The sequence below is a fragment of the Aythya ferina genome, assembly GCF_964211825.1.
Source record: "Aythya ferina genome assembly, chromosome: 17".
Taxonomy (NCBI): domain Eukaryota; kingdom Metazoa; phylum Chordata; class Aves; order Anseriformes; family Anatidae; genus Aythya; species Aythya ferina.
In genome coordinates this window covers 12,822,953-12,839,650 of record NC_140316.1, presented here as the reverse complement: position 1 = coordinate 12,839,650, position 16,698 = coordinate 12,822,953, and the positions used below count along the sequence as shown (strand labels likewise).

General features: G+C 45.0%; 1 protein-coding gene across 11 annotated transcripts in view; it reads right to left on the bottom strand.

Moving 5' to 3' along the window:
- PITPNM2 (phosphatidylinositol transfer protein membrane associated 2) overlaps nucleotides 1-16,698 on the bottom strand; it is a 133,732-nt gene that overhangs the window by 23,270 nt on the left and 93,764 nt on the right. For all 11 annotated transcript variants that reach the window (XM_084539416.1, XM_084539424.1, XM_084539426.1 and 8 more), the window contains 9 exons: nucleotides 15,651-15,746; nucleotides 12,061-12,165; nucleotides 11,109-11,179; nucleotides 8,192-8,436; nucleotides 7,530-7,719; nucleotides 6,375-6,494; nucleotides 5,878-6,089; nucleotides 814-989; nucleotides 282-452 (listed from right to left, as the gene is read on the bottom strand). In XM_084539416.1, the coding sequence (XP_084395542.1) occupies nucleotides 282-452; nucleotides 814-989; nucleotides 5,878-6,089; nucleotides 6,375-6,494; nucleotides 7,530-7,719; nucleotides 8,192-8,436; nucleotides 11,109-11,179; nucleotides 12,061-12,165; nucleotides 15,651-15,746 (1,386 nt within the window). The remainder of the gene's footprint in view (nucleotides 1-281; nucleotides 453-813; nucleotides 990-5,877; nucleotides 6,090-6,374; nucleotides 6,495-7,529; nucleotides 7,720-8,191; nucleotides 8,437-11,108; nucleotides 11,180-12,060; nucleotides 12,166-15,650; nucleotides 15,747-16,698) is intronic.

Sequence of the window (16,698 nt, the reverse complement as noted above, 5' to 3'; positions counted from 1 at the left end):
TCCCAACCACAAGCACCAGCTTGGGTGTTAAGCAGGGACCTTCAAAGAGAGGTCACCACATTCTGACTCTCAGCAGCTGATGGCCTTTGTGTGACACATGTTAGGCATTTGAGTCACAAGGCGCTGATTTTGTTGGAAGAAAACTACTTTTGATAAAGCAGGAACAAGGTTAACATTACGGGGCCAATTCCCTTTCTTGGCCTTTCCAATTGCTTTGATAACCTCATGTGAAGTGTGGATATAACCCTTCAGACTGCTAATATGAATCTGAAGTGACTTACCCAGAACAGCAGAATTGCCATCACCCAGTGGGAACCTCTGGTAACGGGGAATATTAAAGGGGGGCAAAAGGTAAAACTTTCTCTCCAGAAGAGGCTCGAGGCGTGAAGCAGATGGGTCTGCAGGGTGGAACAGGTTATAGACCTGCTGGCAAGCTGGTCTGAGCTGAAAGACTGAAGAGATGGAGAAAAAAAATATTCAAATATCACATAGTTATTTGTTAGATTACTGTAAATATTTGTCTGTAAAACAGATAACAGTCAAGTTTACAAAAACAGAAAAAGCACTGAAGATTTATCATCTCCCTCATCTTCCAGTTTAATCAATGGAAACAATTTATCAGCACATCATGTACAGATTCAAAAATTTCCCAGTATTTTTAATGTTTTGAACTAAATGACAAATAAATTGTATCATCAGTGTCGGCTAGAGCATACAGTGATCTGATTCCTTATGGTGCAGTAAGTGTTATACATAAATATTTGTTTTTTACTGGATTACTCAGTGAGCTCAACAGTTTACATCAGGACTTACTGTCAAGAGCTGGAATGACAGTTTTTCGTAGTGCAAGAACCAGACCCAGGGGAGAACCAAAGAGGAAGAAGTCCGTGATCTCAAACTCAAACTTTCCAATATTTCCTCCATCCAGCATAGTGGAGCTACTAGATCGCCTGGACCCCGGGTCATTTCTGAGAACACTAGAATGTAAACTAGAACAAGAGCAGAAAATAAAGACAAAATTTTATTCATATTGTTTTTTCATAATTGATGACCAGATAAATGATTGACAGCAAAATGAATTCTGTCTCTTTAGTGAAGAAACGGTGCCAATCAACTCTCCATGCCTCTTCACTTTAGTTTATTATCCAGCAAAGTGTCCCCACAAACAATGACCCAATTTCATTGGCATCACATAGACTGTACAAATCCAAGCTTCAAGTGGGTTCATTTACACACTCCACTCTCCTCAAATATTTTTTTTTTTTAGGAGTCAAAAACTTGGTTACTGCTAGTGGAACAGTCACTGGCAAACTAAAATAACCAGCAAAGCAAAATTACTAGAGCACCGAGGGAAAAAGCAGATTTACAGCGATTCACTCTATTACACACATCACTGCTATGCTTTCTGGCTGTCAACATTTGAGTTCCTTCCATCACCTTACTCTCAAATGTTACGGAAAGCTTTGCTTACCCATTTCTTCCTCTTGCAAGTAGTTGGACAAATGTTACAGTATTAAAAAGGAAAGAGAAAAAGAAAATGGGAGGGGAAAAAGAAAAAGGAAGATCAAAATTTGCAAGAAGACCCTTGTGTACCAAGTTTGAAGCACAGTTTCATGCATGTGCATGGCACACACTGGGAATGGAAATGTGGGGTAATTAACCCAGTGACCACGGGGTAAATTGTTTCTATCATGCACCCAGGACCCTCCCACCTCTCTTCTGCCCATGAGATCACGTATGCCAAGTTATTACCACTCAAACTACCTCTCAACCCCAGCCCAACAACTCCAGGTAACTGCACCTAAAAGATACAGAATATGTCTAAGCTTTTTTTCTGTTCCTTTCAGTTGTCAAATCTCCTTGAAAAACTCAACCTGTGTGCAGTGCAGGCTGGCCGATACAGAGGTTTAAAACAGGGATTTGACGTCACATATCCTTTGGACACGGAGGCAGAGGAAACAGGAACCCTCAGATAACAAGCCTGGGAATCCACCCCCGTGCTAGGAAGCAGTGGTTCTTTGCAGGCTAGATCTGGGATAAAGCTGAAGTGGCAGATGTGTAACTCTAATAACCTGGTTCACAAAAGGTTTTCTGAGATCATTCTCTCACGACCGTAGAGCAATAAGCTGCAATTTCTTTTCCTCTCCAGGTTCTGCAGATTCAGACTGCAGCCTTGCTGGGCTCTCACTGCTACAGCTGCAAGCGGAGGGCTGCAGACAGGCTACCAGCAACATCTTAACAGGGTGTTTTCCAACACTTCAACAAGCATCTGAACAGAGTCTATAAAATATGTAGGATAAATGGATACCACAACAGTTGGGCTGGATGAAAGGTTTACTGGCCTGAAGTCAGACACGATGCAAATGCAAGTCTCTACCCAGCCCCAAGACGAAGTCTCAGGTGCTCAGCAGCACTTGCATGGCTCCGCGTGCCACAGCACTGGCTCCCTGCTGCTGCTTCTGAATGCGTGTGCCTGCCCAGCTGGGCACTGCCATGCTCAGGGAAATGGGGATGCTCCCTCCCCACCATCTGGAGCCCTGGAACCGTTGCATTCACTCACCCCTGCGCACGCTTCCCCTCTGGGGTAGCTGTTTTTCAGTAAAAGAAAAGCTGCAAAAACGCAGATGGGAAGAGAAGCGGTTTCACTTGGACTGAGTTTTCTTGGCAAACAGCACATTGCCCCAGAGACAGCACCTCTGCTCTGCTGGCCGCTGCTCCCAGAGGTGCTCAAAACCTTTCTCCTCGTGCCCTGCTGCCAGGTACTGCCTAGAGGAGCCCGCCTGCACGCCTGCGGTACTATTCTCCTGGTTACCATCCGCAGGGAAATATAACAAGCTGACTTATGCCAGACGTACAGATCACAGAAAGTCAAAACAGTGATGTCAAAAGCGAGAGGAACAAGAGGTTACGGCAGTGACAGCTAAAATGAGTATGTTCCCAGTTCTGTGATGTGAACGAGCCTCCCCGAGATCACACTGCCAAGATGTGCAGCGCTGAAACAGATTTAAAACAAGCCACCTTCAGTGAAGCTACAATTATTTTAGCTGTCAAGACTGCAACGCATTAAGTGTGCCATGTGTAAGGAATACGAAGTTATTTAGAATGAGTTGGGTTATGCCAAAGACAGGGCAGCGGCAGCATGATCTGAATGAACGTGCCACAGAAAGGATCCTGACGGCGGATGCGTTACGGCAGGGCTGGTACAAGGCTTTTTGTGTATTTGCTCCTCTTCCCGTGGCATCTCTTGGTGGGGAACGAAAGAGAACGAGAACAGCCGTACCGCTCAGCGATTTGGACAGCTCCTCTCATTTTACCAGGAACTTGATAGTCTTTTTTGCAATCAAAAGAAACGAGAGCCAAGGGGAACTCTGAATCCATCATGCTCCAAGCAACCTACAGCGCCCTGTTCTCCCTTTAAAAAGCAGCAGATGTACTGTGTGCATTAATTAAACAAGAGCTTATGGATTTCAGAAGCAAATCAACTCATTTACAATAATACAAGTACAGCACAGCCAGAAATAATGTAGTTGTGCAGAAGGACTGAATTTAAAAATAAATGTGTGATTGTAATCTCCAGATGCTGCTCTGGCTTGCTGGGCATTATCCCAGAGAAGCGGGTAGGTCTGATACATGAATAAAAATGAGTGTCTTTGGCACAAGCTGAGATCTGCAATAGGCACGGACAGAAAGGCCCCCATATGCCAGGCTGCCAGTATGCGGTGCCCATTAGGAAAACTTGGCTCTGCTCCGCCAATCTCCTGCACGAAGCTGTGTCACATCAGAGCTTAGTTTTCATATGGGAAAATCATTATTTAGTGACAGCGGGAGCGCTGGGGCACTCAGCCCATGACTGTGCTGCTCGGCGATGATGGCTGTGAGCACGAGGTCTGGGGATGGGGCCAGGTGTGACACCCTGCCAAGAGGCTGGAGTGGAAGAGGAGAACCCCTGCCCCTGAACCGCCCCTGCGCCAGGGACTGGAGGGGGAGAGATGCAAAGACAACTCACGGCATCAGGCTGCTCTTTTTCCTGAATTAATCTGGCTCTTGAGCTGTGGGAGAGGCTTATTTTTGACCCAAGGTCTAAAGGTTGATTAGAAAAGATATGAAAGCCCCAAAGAAGTAAAGGTGCAGCAACCCATCTCACTGAACACTGACAGCCCTTTCCAGGCTCCCCTCGAGTGCTTCCTGAAGGGAGCAGCCACGCTCCTTAGGAGATGGAGCAAGGAGGAGCAGGACAAAGCTATCTGAAGAGACAGATGGCACCGTGCAATCCCTCAGCCATCGCAGGCCCACTGCTTCTGCTAAACCAGATGCAAAAATGCAGCAAGACGCCAGCCCACTTCCCTGCACTCAGTCTGTGCTCTGGAGGTCAAGAACAAGGAAGAGAAAGCACATTTTTGCATGACTCATATTTTCTCCTGTAATACAGGAGGCTGTTTCAATAAGGTATGAACAAGAGACTGATTGCCTTTTATTAACCTGCTAGAAATAGCTGAGAAGCTTATTGTGGTTTTTTGTTTTTTTGTAAATGCAGCTTATCTTTCTGAATATAGTAACTCTGTGCCCCAATGACATTTCCTTTGGTGTTTTCTCTCTCCTATGAATCTTTTGCAAAAGGGCCCCTGACGTGGCAGGACAACAGGAGCCCCTGGGCTGGAGCAACAACTGCAATTAATGAAGAAAGAGAAATTGGAGACAGGATTTCAGCTCAGCACAGGGCAAAAGAAACAGCCTTGGACACAGTTACAATGCAGATAACAGCGTTTGCTGGGGGAGACGTTGCTCCTCAGTACCTGGGTCGTAGGGGGGGGAAGAGGGATTAAGAGGATGATGCAGCCTGTCTGGTCCTGTAGGAGAGAAAGGGATGGGCTATCCAGTTCCACAGGCAAATGAGTCAGAAAAAACAGTCAGAAAAAGCCTCTGGGCTTACAGAAGTAATCCCTGAATGATCAGCAGCAATGGAAAGACCGCTATGAAAATTTTATCAGTTATGTTAACAGATACATTTCTGAAAGTCCATTTGAAGAAGCTTTGCAATGTGATACTGAGGGCTTTGGTAGTGAGTAACAAATGTGAAACGTGACCTTGGTGCAAGGGTGCAGCCCTGGCAGGGGACAAAACCCAATCCCCTGTCCCTGCTTCATGCAGGGGCCCAGGTGGCTTCGCCAAATAGTCATGTAAGACAGCAGAGAGACAACAATCCTCGTGTGTAGGTGAAGGCTGCTGCCTGAGTCAGCCAAACAGTGAGGGCTGAGAACTTCTTGCCTAGAGCATCTAACTGTCCCGGCAGCAGAAACCTACTCCTATGACAGGAAAGGGCACTGCAATTCAATCTCACACTCGAACTAGGCCAAAATTAAAGGACACAACACATGCTCAGCTTTCCCAACAACAGGTCAGCTTTCAAAGATGCTTAGAAATTAAAACAACACTCGATCCCCAATCCTGCTTCCCTGTTTTCACTCACCCTATTTATATATTTGCTTTTTGACCTCCCTGCCCATGGCAGGGGGGTTGGAATTTGATGATTTTTAAGGTCCTTTCGAACCCAAACCATTCTATGCTGCAACTGCAGCACAGCAAAAAAAGCAGTTACCTGACTGCCTGGGTTGTCAAGAGACAGGATGAAGGGCTGCTTCCTCCCATTGTAATACAAAGGCAGTAGAGCAGCTGGATTCTCTCCCTGCTACTAATGGTGCTGTTATTTTTTTTATTTTTGTATATACAACGCACTCAATGAAATCTATACTCCTCCAATGTAAAATTACACTTTCCTCCACCTTCCTTGTCACAGGATGACAAAGCAACATTGAAGTTTCCTAGGTGCACTGATCTCAGCTCCAGAATATTGCTGGTTCTGTTTCTTCTAAATCTTACCTTGAAAGAAAGGCTTGATGCTGCTTGATTGTGTCCAGCTCGTAGGTGGATGAATCACTCCTTTTTCGTGGCAGCTGCTTCTTTGGATCCTCTCCATTGCTACGGGGAATATCAATGTTGCTCCTGCTGAGGTGTCTGCTGGCTTCCAGATTAGAGCCACTGGAGCAATAGGTGTTGTTCACTGTTATTCCAGGAGACAGGAGGTCGGTATCCTGGGATTTGAAATACATGGATTTACCACTCTGGCAGCTGAATCAGGAATACACCCACATTTTATCTTTCTCCTTCCATCCTCCTTTCACCATCTATACCAAGATCCCAGTCAGGGCAAAGCCACCAACTCCTGACACATGCTCTAGGACATACCTGTTGGCCTGGCTATCAATTAGGAAGACCGTCTTTGGCCTTTCATGCAAAGATCCTTACTAAAATCAGGGGCTGTGGAGGTGTTGTGGCCAGCAGACCCATTCCCAACAGACACTGACAACCAGCATTACCTGGACACTCACAACACTCCCTCGCCGGCTGCTGTTCTGGCTCTCGGACACAGTCTGATTGCTGTAGCATAAGGCATCAAATCCCAGAATTCCTCCAACACAATCTCCTACCAAACAGACCTGAAAAAGGCAACAGAAGTGGGGCAGGGAAGAGCCCTTTGACTTCGGTTCAGAGATGACAGTTAAAAGGAGTGCTGGATTATACCTGGGAAAGCTGCTGTAACAGGATAACCAGTGCTTTCATCAGTAAATCTATTTTGTCGATGAACATCCATTTAGACCCTGCAGACTCCTACTAGCTAACACAGCTAATATGTTCTAGCTGTCCCCACCAGCCCACTGGAACAGGGTGGAAGCCACACAGAGTGCTGACTATTGCCCTAACTCCAGTCTCAAAAAGACAAGCTTGATTTCCTCCTCACCAACTGCCTGTGCTACTTCAGGCAAGCTTCCCTGTGCTTCTGTTCCCTGTTTGTGCTGTGAGGAGATAATGCTGTCCTGCCTCCAAGTGTGTTCAGCAGATAGGCACAGTACAGCACTGAGACCCCTGAGTAGTAGAGGGCTGTCTGGGGCCCCAGGGCTTGGAATAAACTCGGGGTGGATAAATCACACTGCAGCAGAGCAGTGGGCACAGCCTGTTCAATAGCTTAAATCCCACTGGGCTAGAGAGTGCCTTTGCTCACAGAGGTGTGATGCTCAGTCATGGTATTTACAGGGCACAGCAGCTGTGCTGTCTCAAAAAAGAAATCCACTTTTGCAACAGGCAACCCCAGTGAGAGCTGCTGAAGGCCCTTTAAAGACAGGAACACTCAAACAGCCTTGGTTTGCAATGGGAGTAGAGATCACATTTAGTAACAAAGGTAGCATTCCTGATTTGGAAAGGTGTGTCGTGCTGAAAATTGATTAACTTCACAGCTTTGTAGCTTCATTTCTGAACACAAGCTCTGACTTTGTTTGGAATCCCAAAGGTTCTAGACAGAGCATAAGCAATAATCTCTCTCTCCTTCAGAAAGAAATGGAAGCATGCTTTCTTATTGCAGCTCAACCCTGTCGTGTTTCCATCCCTCCTGAGAGAGTAATGAAAATAGAGCTTCAGAAGGAAATTGCTTCACTTGCTCTTCCTTTCATTGTGGCTATAAACAGCTGCTGGCTCACCTGGCCATTGAATGACATGCCCTCCTGGGATCTGATGAACTCGCTGTAGGCCTGGTTGGCTCTGACGATGACTGTGGCTACTGCTTCTTGGTACTGCGGGGATGATGTCGCTAGCAGAGGGAGTGCAGCAAGGGGGATGTGGTCCTGGCTGTTGGATAGGCAGCCTTCATCATAGCTATATGGGCTGAGGCTGGAGAGGGCAAGAGAGATGGGAAATACTCAGCCTAAGATGCAGAGTGGGGAAAGCCATTTACAGACAGTACAGTTAGTAATGAGGATTGCTTAAAAAAAAGAAAAAAAAAGCCCCAAGATAGAAAAGGCCATTTCCTCCAATGTGAATGGGTGAGAGCTTAATAAATCTTTCCCTCCCATCAAAAGTAAATCTTCAAGGACAACATACTTACAGTGATGGAACAACCCTCAGACAAGGAATTAAAGCCTTAGTATTTATTGGATTAATTAGAATAAATCAATCACAGAACTCTTGCTGCATGATTACTGTATTCACTGCAGCTAAGTATGAAATCGAGATTGAATGCCTCTCTAGTATATTAAATAAGTGCATTCTCAAAGCGTGGTCAGAGCGATCACTACCACATACAGAGCATTTCATGGATTAAAAAAAAAAAAAGGCAAGCACAAAATTTAACCCATCCACTTACCTGGACACCAGCGAAAAGGCTTCGGAGCAGATGGCTGGGCAAGGGACTAGCCTGATGGCAATGTGTCCAAGAGCAGCTGGGTAATGCACCCTCATCACTGTGTCAAACACGGTCGTGATGGTGTTGACATCCCCTTGCTTAGAGCTCTGATCACCACTTCCCGAGTCCAGGATGTTCCCCCCGTGGAGTACCAAAAGGAGGACGTGGATTTTACTTGGCTGCATTAACGGCTGCACCGACTCGTCCTAGGATGAAACAGAACACGGTAGGGAGGCTTGTTCTGCAAAGAAATTGTATTTGCCCCGTATGCATTTTATGCAAATTTTATCACATTTTCTCCCCTAAGCTAATACATGGTACCTATAATACATGCATTAGCCACATCAGTGCCACAGAAGGATGAAATGCCTGCTCTCAAACACAGTGGAGATGAGAAAAGAAAGCTAGGGAAGGAAAAGAGATACTTAATTCAGAGGACAGTGTGGGCACAAGCACAAAAGAGCATAAACTGATCCTGAGTAAGTGTGTACTGAAAATAAGGTTTCTTAACGCAGGAAGCATGAAATTTTAGAATAATCTCTCCATGTTTCGGGTAAGAAACTAAACTGTCTTGTAGAGAGAATGTGCTTAATTTATGGAAAGGGACCTCAGATACACCTGGATGCAACAGCAGAGAACCTGACTTTCCCTTTCAGGTCTTATTTCCCACACAAGAAAGAGGGAAAAAAAAAAAAAAAAGAAGAAAAAAGAAAAAAAAAGTTCCCTGTAACCAAGAATGGCCAACATCTGGCTGGGAGACTGCTGCATGAACACAGTAAAGGTTTATATCATGGCTGTCCAGGTACTTTGCTTCCTACATCAAATAAATTCCTTGCCTCAACAGACAGCCTGTAGTTTGTATCTGAACTGGGGAGCATTATCACCACCAGAACAGCTGCACATCCAATTGTGATGCCCCAAAAGCAGGTACAAGATCATCCACTTGCACTGGTTGCACATTATAACACAACAGAGCAAACTATTTTTAATAGCTGTCCACTCTCAGGGCTTTCAGTGTTAACAGCTCCCATGCAGACCCAAATCCCACTAACCGTACACCTCTGAGACATGTGGAAGCAGGAGGTGCTGATCTTTGCTCCTGTGCCTCATCCAAGGGGATGGCAGAGAACATCTGAGAACATCCTGGCTCCTTCCCCAGAGGAAGGCAACTCCCTGCAGCCATTGGGAGGGGGTAAGGAAGGGGTGAGAGGCAGAAGGGTTTTCTATTTGGCAAATTCTTTTCATTTTTGCGTCTTTAGTCGCCTGTTGTCTATTGAGCAGTAATTGAGCCCCTGACGAACATGCTGGTGGGAGGGAAGCATGCCCAGGCACACATTAGCAGCCTAGCAGCTAGCTTGCATTTTTACCAGATAATGTTAAAGCATGTGTTAATACACAGCCCACCAGAAGCATTAAAATTCACATCCAAGGCTGTAATAAAGATTTTCCAGACTTCCTGCGCAAGAATGGCCTTTAATTATTTAGTACCATTACATTGTATTAATGCCTGCTCTTTAAACCCCTGATTCCAGTTTACAGTGCTTGCAAGGTGAACTTTTGCCTGGCTGGAGGCATGGGAGGAGTTCTCTCCACATCTCAGCACCGCTTTTGCTTTCAGCCAAATGTTTAAGTGCTCATTTGGAGAACAACATGAGTCACCAAGCTCAGGTCATCTGGAGGCTTATCAGCAGTCATCTGGAGGCACCTTTGCCTTCCAGTTCATTAACCTCTGCCCTTAAAGGAAGTGGGGAACATGCAAGCAACTGCTGATTACTTTGGGGTGGAGGTGGTTGTTTCGAACTTTCTTGTGAGATCTGGAGTCACTTAAGACACCTGATTCTTGGACTACCTTTTGGTAAACTGGAAGTCCCCACAACGGTGGCTAGGAATTTTGAACTGTTCTAGTGGACTATTTGTGAACAACTACAAACAACAGGCATTTTCACTTCACTTTCACGCTCTTTTTCTAAAATGAAGCCAGAAATGGGAGGGATCCGAGTCTGTATAGCAAGACAGCAACTTCTCTGCACCACTTCAGCCTCTAGGTGAAATCTTTGGGCTGTAACTTGTGGATGGCTTATGTTGAGTTGGCTGGAGCCATTCCCATCCCCATCCACTCTCCCTATAGCCCTCAGTCTCTAAAGCAAAACCAAAGCACCATGAACATACAGCTTGGCATGTAGAATAGTACCAAAGACCATACCAAACTCATCATTTTTGACTGGCTGTGACATAGCTCGGGCTCAGCAGGCACTCTGCAAGCAGCTACATCTGTGCCGCACAGATGCTTGCAGGGTAGGATGAGTACAGCCACTCCACGACACGCGGTCTCGCTAGGACTCTGAAGTGCAAGAGCCTGTATATTCAAAATCTGGAAAGCCAGGGGGGTAATTATTTATTATTTTATCCCGAGCTCTGATACAAGCTGTGCTATAACTGGTTTCCAAACAAGTCCCTGAGCAGCTCGGAGGAGTGGGCTACAGCACAGCTGTGTCAGTGGGACTACGGCAGCCTGCACCGTGGTGCTGCAGGAACACGGCTCTCCTGTTCCCACATCTCCACCAGCTCATTTGGCATTATCAGGGCAGCTCTACCAGCAGTGCCTCAGGCAGCAGTTATCCCCACAGGATCAGTGTTTTTTCCAGCTGGATACCTGACACTGCCTGCAAACGACAGAGAATTTTCGATATGATGTTCAAAAGACAGGTGAAATAATCCCTTAAGCCTAGCCATGGAGTACAGAGTATGCCAGCGTGGCTCCAAACAACACACAAAGACAAGACACCGCTCGCAGCAAAGGAAGCAGTTTACCCCATTTACCCCACAGGGAGACTTTCCAGCAACAAGGGATCTCATTATAAGAAACCAAAGCACTTACTTCAATGATGCTGAGCCTCTCTACGCTGGAGCCAACGTGGTACTCTGCTGACGTCTCGTGATACAAGTCACCTGGAAGCACATAGGTTTAAAACATCAGCACAGCAAGACACTTTGGCAAAGACAGTCTTCCAATAAAGGCAGATTGTGCCAATGCCTCTCAGCCTTTTTGCCTCATAGCGCTTTAATTATTTCATCTAATTGCCCTCTCCTTCCCACCCGCCTCCTTCCACCAGAGAAGCCTGGGCAATGGCAGGTCACTTATTTTCCAGTAATTTCTCATAATCTCAGTAAGCAATAGAACACAAGCACGCTATCCTCTCATTACAGCAACCCAGCATCCTTACTGCATTAAGCATGGCAACAACGGGAAATCCCTGCGCAATTGTCAGAAATGATCAATTTGTGGGGAAAAATAAAAGGAACGGCTTGAACTGTTCGGGGGGAGCAGAGATCTGATGTGCTCGTGTGTCTGTGCCTACACAGACTGACTTTGTACCAGCAAGCCTAGGTGTCAGCTTCTACTGTGCTGCTACATGAATCGATCTGGTTGAGGAGTCAGCTTCTTTTCAAAACAAGCAGGAAATAAAACCAAGGCAGGTACGGATAAGAACAAAGGATGGAGCAAGAGTAAAGAAAAGCTGGGAGAAATTCGAGTGATTCAAGACGGAGCTGGAATATTTCATCATTATACGAGAGAATCCTGGCTGTGGCACAAAAGCACCCAACCAACGTGGAAAATAAAGAGAATCGAGAGCTTCCTTATCCCAGCTCCCACTGGGCAATTCTTTTTCAGCAGCACTGGGCAGTCATTTTTGTGCTCTGTCTCAGCTTTTCCTTTTATGAGTCGAAGATAACAAGTTTTACCTTTTTCAGACTGGGGCTGTAACAATTACCTGGAAATACTGTGAAATATCACATGCAGTTTTGGCTAAGAAAAAAAATGAAATTACCCTGGACATCATCGCATTCCGGGGTTTCAATTTTATCCATCAGATCATTGGAACTCCATTTGGTTATTTCTTTCGGGAACATTTCCTCATTGTCAGACAAGTCCTCTTTAAAAACAGATGTTTTGAGAGTCACACACAAACAAATATGTATACAGGCAAGAGCACAGAACAGAATTTTAAACAAAAGACCCCACAGCTCTATGTAATCTCATCAACATTTGAATGGTTTAAGTCATAATAAAACATGATACTTTACCAGCTTTTGTTAAATACAGCTTTTGTTATATAATATATTCAAAAGCCTATTCTGAAACGAAAACAAAACCTTTTAGTTGCATGTTGGTAAACAAAAATCCTACAATGTGGAAAAAATCCCATGGATTTTTAACACTACCATTTGAGGCACCAAGGTTGATGTTTTCCTTGCCATGCTTTCTGCTTGGCACCACCTTGTAACACCGCCCGAGGATGCCAAAGCAGCCAGTAGGTTCCAGTATAGGAGAGGACAAAGCAACGTTGGCTGCTAGGATCCTCCCTGAGTTGTTTGAAAGCTAAGTGAGGTCTTTGGGGGAAGCAGCGATAAGGATCACTATTGTTAATAGGACTGAATACCTAAAAAGGCATGAGTAATAAAGGAAACATAAACTCCCCAGGCTATCTTTAGCCCAATTTCCTTAGGAGACAAGACCACACTGCCTGAGTGTCTGCCATTTCCCTCCTACCTCAAGATCCTCTTCCCTGGCTAATTTTACTACAGTTGATTAAGAACAAGGGTCGCAAAAATATGATGTTCCTAGGAACATAACAAAAAGGAACAGGCACATGAAGGACAATCCCTGTAAAACACCCCACTGGCAATATCCAGAAAGGGTAACAGCCTTGCTCTGTATGAGCCCTCAAAGGATTGATCCCAGGCAGGGGACAGGGACAGCAGGCTCATGCCCTGAGCCCACACAACACATGGATGCACTGCACAGCCCTAACTGCAAGCAGCAAAAGTCCAAATTGGGCTTTCTGGGAAAAGAAACAGCCCAGAGCCCTGGAGCTGCCGTTTGAACCCACAGCAAAGCAAACAGCAGCAGTTCAAGTCTTACAATGATGCTTTTGGTATGAACTGCTGGTTCCTTTTTTGCTTTTTTATATTAAGGATGCATCTTTTACTGTTGCAGAGGTTAATTGGCTTCTAATTTATTTATTGTTCTGTGCTTATTATTTCTTTCCTGAAAATTTTGGGCTTGTAAATTTAATAAAGAGCTATAAACATAATAATAACAGCAGCATTTACAGATGCCTTGACAATCTAAAAGCTGTAATCTTTGGAGACCCAGCCTTGGATTCCCCCTTGTTGCTGTACAGTTACAAAGATAATTAGTTGGAAGAATCCTAGAATCAGAAACAAAAAGATTATGAGATATATTACTCTTTTCAACATATCTGAGCTAGCAGCTCAGATCTAAGCGCAAGCCAAGCACAGACCAATCATTTTTAGGAGTTTCTATTTACACATTGACCATAAAAAGACAGCAACCTGGACACTTGCTATCAGCATGCCATTTCCTTTTTCAGCTATGGAAAAAATCCGAGTAAATCCCCAGTTCCCTGCACGAGGCAGCGCAGAGCTACCTGATCAGAGCAAGGGGAAAGCATGCGCGTGCGACACGCGTGCTGGCAGAGAATTAGGGGGAAAATAGCACTCCAAGCTCCTTCAGCAACTTAAGCTAAATGTTGAACTTATTTCCTCGAGAGGTTTAATTACAGCCCTTATTACTGCTTAAGTGATCACTGAAAGGGATACTACTCCTGTTATTAGCATTTATTACAGGATAGAAATTAGATATTACTGTATTTGTCACCATCTTTACCATAGCATGCCAGTGCACGGCGATGAGTGGGAAGCCCAAGACAAGGCGGCTTCCTGGGCTTGGGGTACACCCACTGCACGGCAAGGAAGCACGTGTGTGTTTGGGAAGCACTGCTGAGGATGCTGAGGAACTCTGCTGGGTGTTGGCTCACATCCTGATCCATGCCAGTTCCCGTGGCACCAACCCCCCTGGGCAGGATGAGCTGCACCGGTGCTCAGCCCCTGCTCAGACCCAGAGCTGGGAGGTGACACCTGTGCTCATAAGCCAGAATCCCATTAAATTAGGCAGACCTTTCAAACCCAACTGTGCGGGGACTGCAGAGCACAGTCTGTACGTAAAGGGAGGTGCATTGTGTACAAGCAGAAAAGGAGCTGCTGCTTTTCCTCGTAAACTCCTCAAAGTATTGCAACAGAGGGGCAGATGCCAACCGCAGCACGCATTTTTGTTAGTTCTCCTTCCCAGGCCCCTCAGGAGCACTCCAGGGATTCCCTGGGGGCCTGCATCCCAGGCAGAGCTGTCTCCATCTCAATTTTATTACTGAGTAGTTAAAAAGCCAAAAAAAAGAGGGTGGATAGCAGCAATGCCATTTCAATGACTCACTCCTCTTTTCTTGTATGTATATTGCTACAATAAATCCCTACAAAGTTTTTGTAGATGCTACATAAGTTAATAGAGACACTTAAATGAAGTTGGCCCTTCTCTTTCTGAGCAAAAGACACATTCATCACCTTGACTTACAAGCACACTGGCCACTTGAGCTGCTGTTGTGCAAGTCCCAAAAGCATGCCGCATTTTACCCCAGAATTTAGGATGTGTGCCTAAAGACTTGATGAGACAAGTCCTCTGGAGCATGATACTATAATTTTTTTGAGACTGAACTTTAGCTGAACATTACTGAATTTCTGCTTTACAAAACTGGGGTGTGATCTTCTAACAACTCCATTTCACAGAAAGGTCACCAACTCCAGCAGCACACATTGCGCACAGAACTTAGATTAGCATTACGAGCCGAGAGAAGGGTCCATCTGTTGTCAGCAGAGATGGAGCCTCTCAGGCTTAACCACACATAAAGTACAACATATAAAATGAATGCAGTGGCACAAAGCTTCTTCACAAACATGCACAGAAAAAAAGGAAAAAAAAACACCACGGCTTTCTCCTAATATGAACAATAAAAATAATTCTGGGAATTCTGGAATGAACACTGATGAATTTTGGTACATGAATTACCCCAATGCATTCATTACTGTATTTCTAGGAACAGGAGAATAAGGAGTTAATAAGGCAAACTTTGGTCTCTTCAAGCCCAGACAGGACAATTAATCATACCTTTTACTGATTAAAAAATAATAATAAAAAAACCTTGCCTGACTGAATCAGAATCTTTAAGACACACCCACCGTCCAGTTAGCATTGCTGAATTTTACCCACACATATGCACCAAATAAAATACAAAAAAAAAGAAAAGCTTGAGACTGCTCAAGATCACTTCAGATATATCACAGAATCTGAAATGTTGCTGTTAAATATAAGAGTCTGCTGAGTGATGCCGGGGAAGCTCGAAGAAGCTGCACTGACGCTGCACACAGCTTGGTTAGAAAGGAATGGACTTAAACAAAGCCAAAAAGTCTTGCTTCCTTCCCCACTCACCCCCCAGCCTCTCATGCTTTCCGTCCTCTTCCCCCACCATTTCAGGTAACAAATGATGGTAATTTAGGCTCCACATACCATGTGCATCAAAGTATTCATCATCTGAGCTGTCATCCGAATCCCTGGCAATGCTCTGCATCCTCCACTCAGAGATACTATGGCGTGAGGGACTTGCTGGAAGAAACAAAAAAGCCTTATGCGATATGCTACATCGACAAGACAGAGAGTTCCCAACATGATCGTTGCTAGAGGAAGAGTCGTGTGCTCTCTATGAAAATTCCCTGCTGCAATATTAAAAACACAAAACCCTGATGATGCTGGTGTGATGTCAGTGTACCGTTTTACAGATCCTGTTTGTTTACTGTTGTTATAACCTGCCAGCAAGATGTTACATTAAAGCAAGCTGTTTGTACCACTCTTATGCTATTTTGAATGGCAGCTATTTATAATTGTTAGTAGGACGTGCAAAATCAGCTGGGTTTTAAAGTTTGCAATTAGGAAGGAAGCAGGCTGATTGGAAGCTTTCTTCGTGCCTTTAATCAGCACACAAGCCAAGCCTCTGCTTTGCTAACTTTTGGGTGGGTAGCTCAGCAGAGCAGCCTGGATAGAAATAATCTGTTTTCTGGAAGGAAATTGCTTCCACACAAATTGGATTAGAGATCTATTTAAACTTTAAACTTGAATGATTTAAACAACATGCTATCCAACTACTTCATAGGGGAGCTGACAGAGCAGCGGTCCTGGTGTAGCAGAGAGAAAAACCAACAATCCTGGTTCCTGCTCACTCTCCTTTCCTCACACCCACCTGCTCCCTTTTACTTTCCCCTCCGGAGCTCCCTGCACCATATATAAACGCATTACAGCACTATTTTATTCAGATATATTTTAGTAATGATGCAGCCTGAACTCTGCTTGACTGAACTTGTCCCAGAAATGCAGTCCGATGAAGGGAACTGCTCAAAGAACAGGAGACACAGTTCCTCCCCTCTTTCAGATCGCTCTTGCATGTCACAGACGGAGCAGACACAAAGCCCTTGCAGCAGCCACCCAACCTAACACAGCAAAAACCTGAGGAGACTGACAAATTCCCATTTAGCGTGTGCAAAGACACTGAAATGCTCCAGTT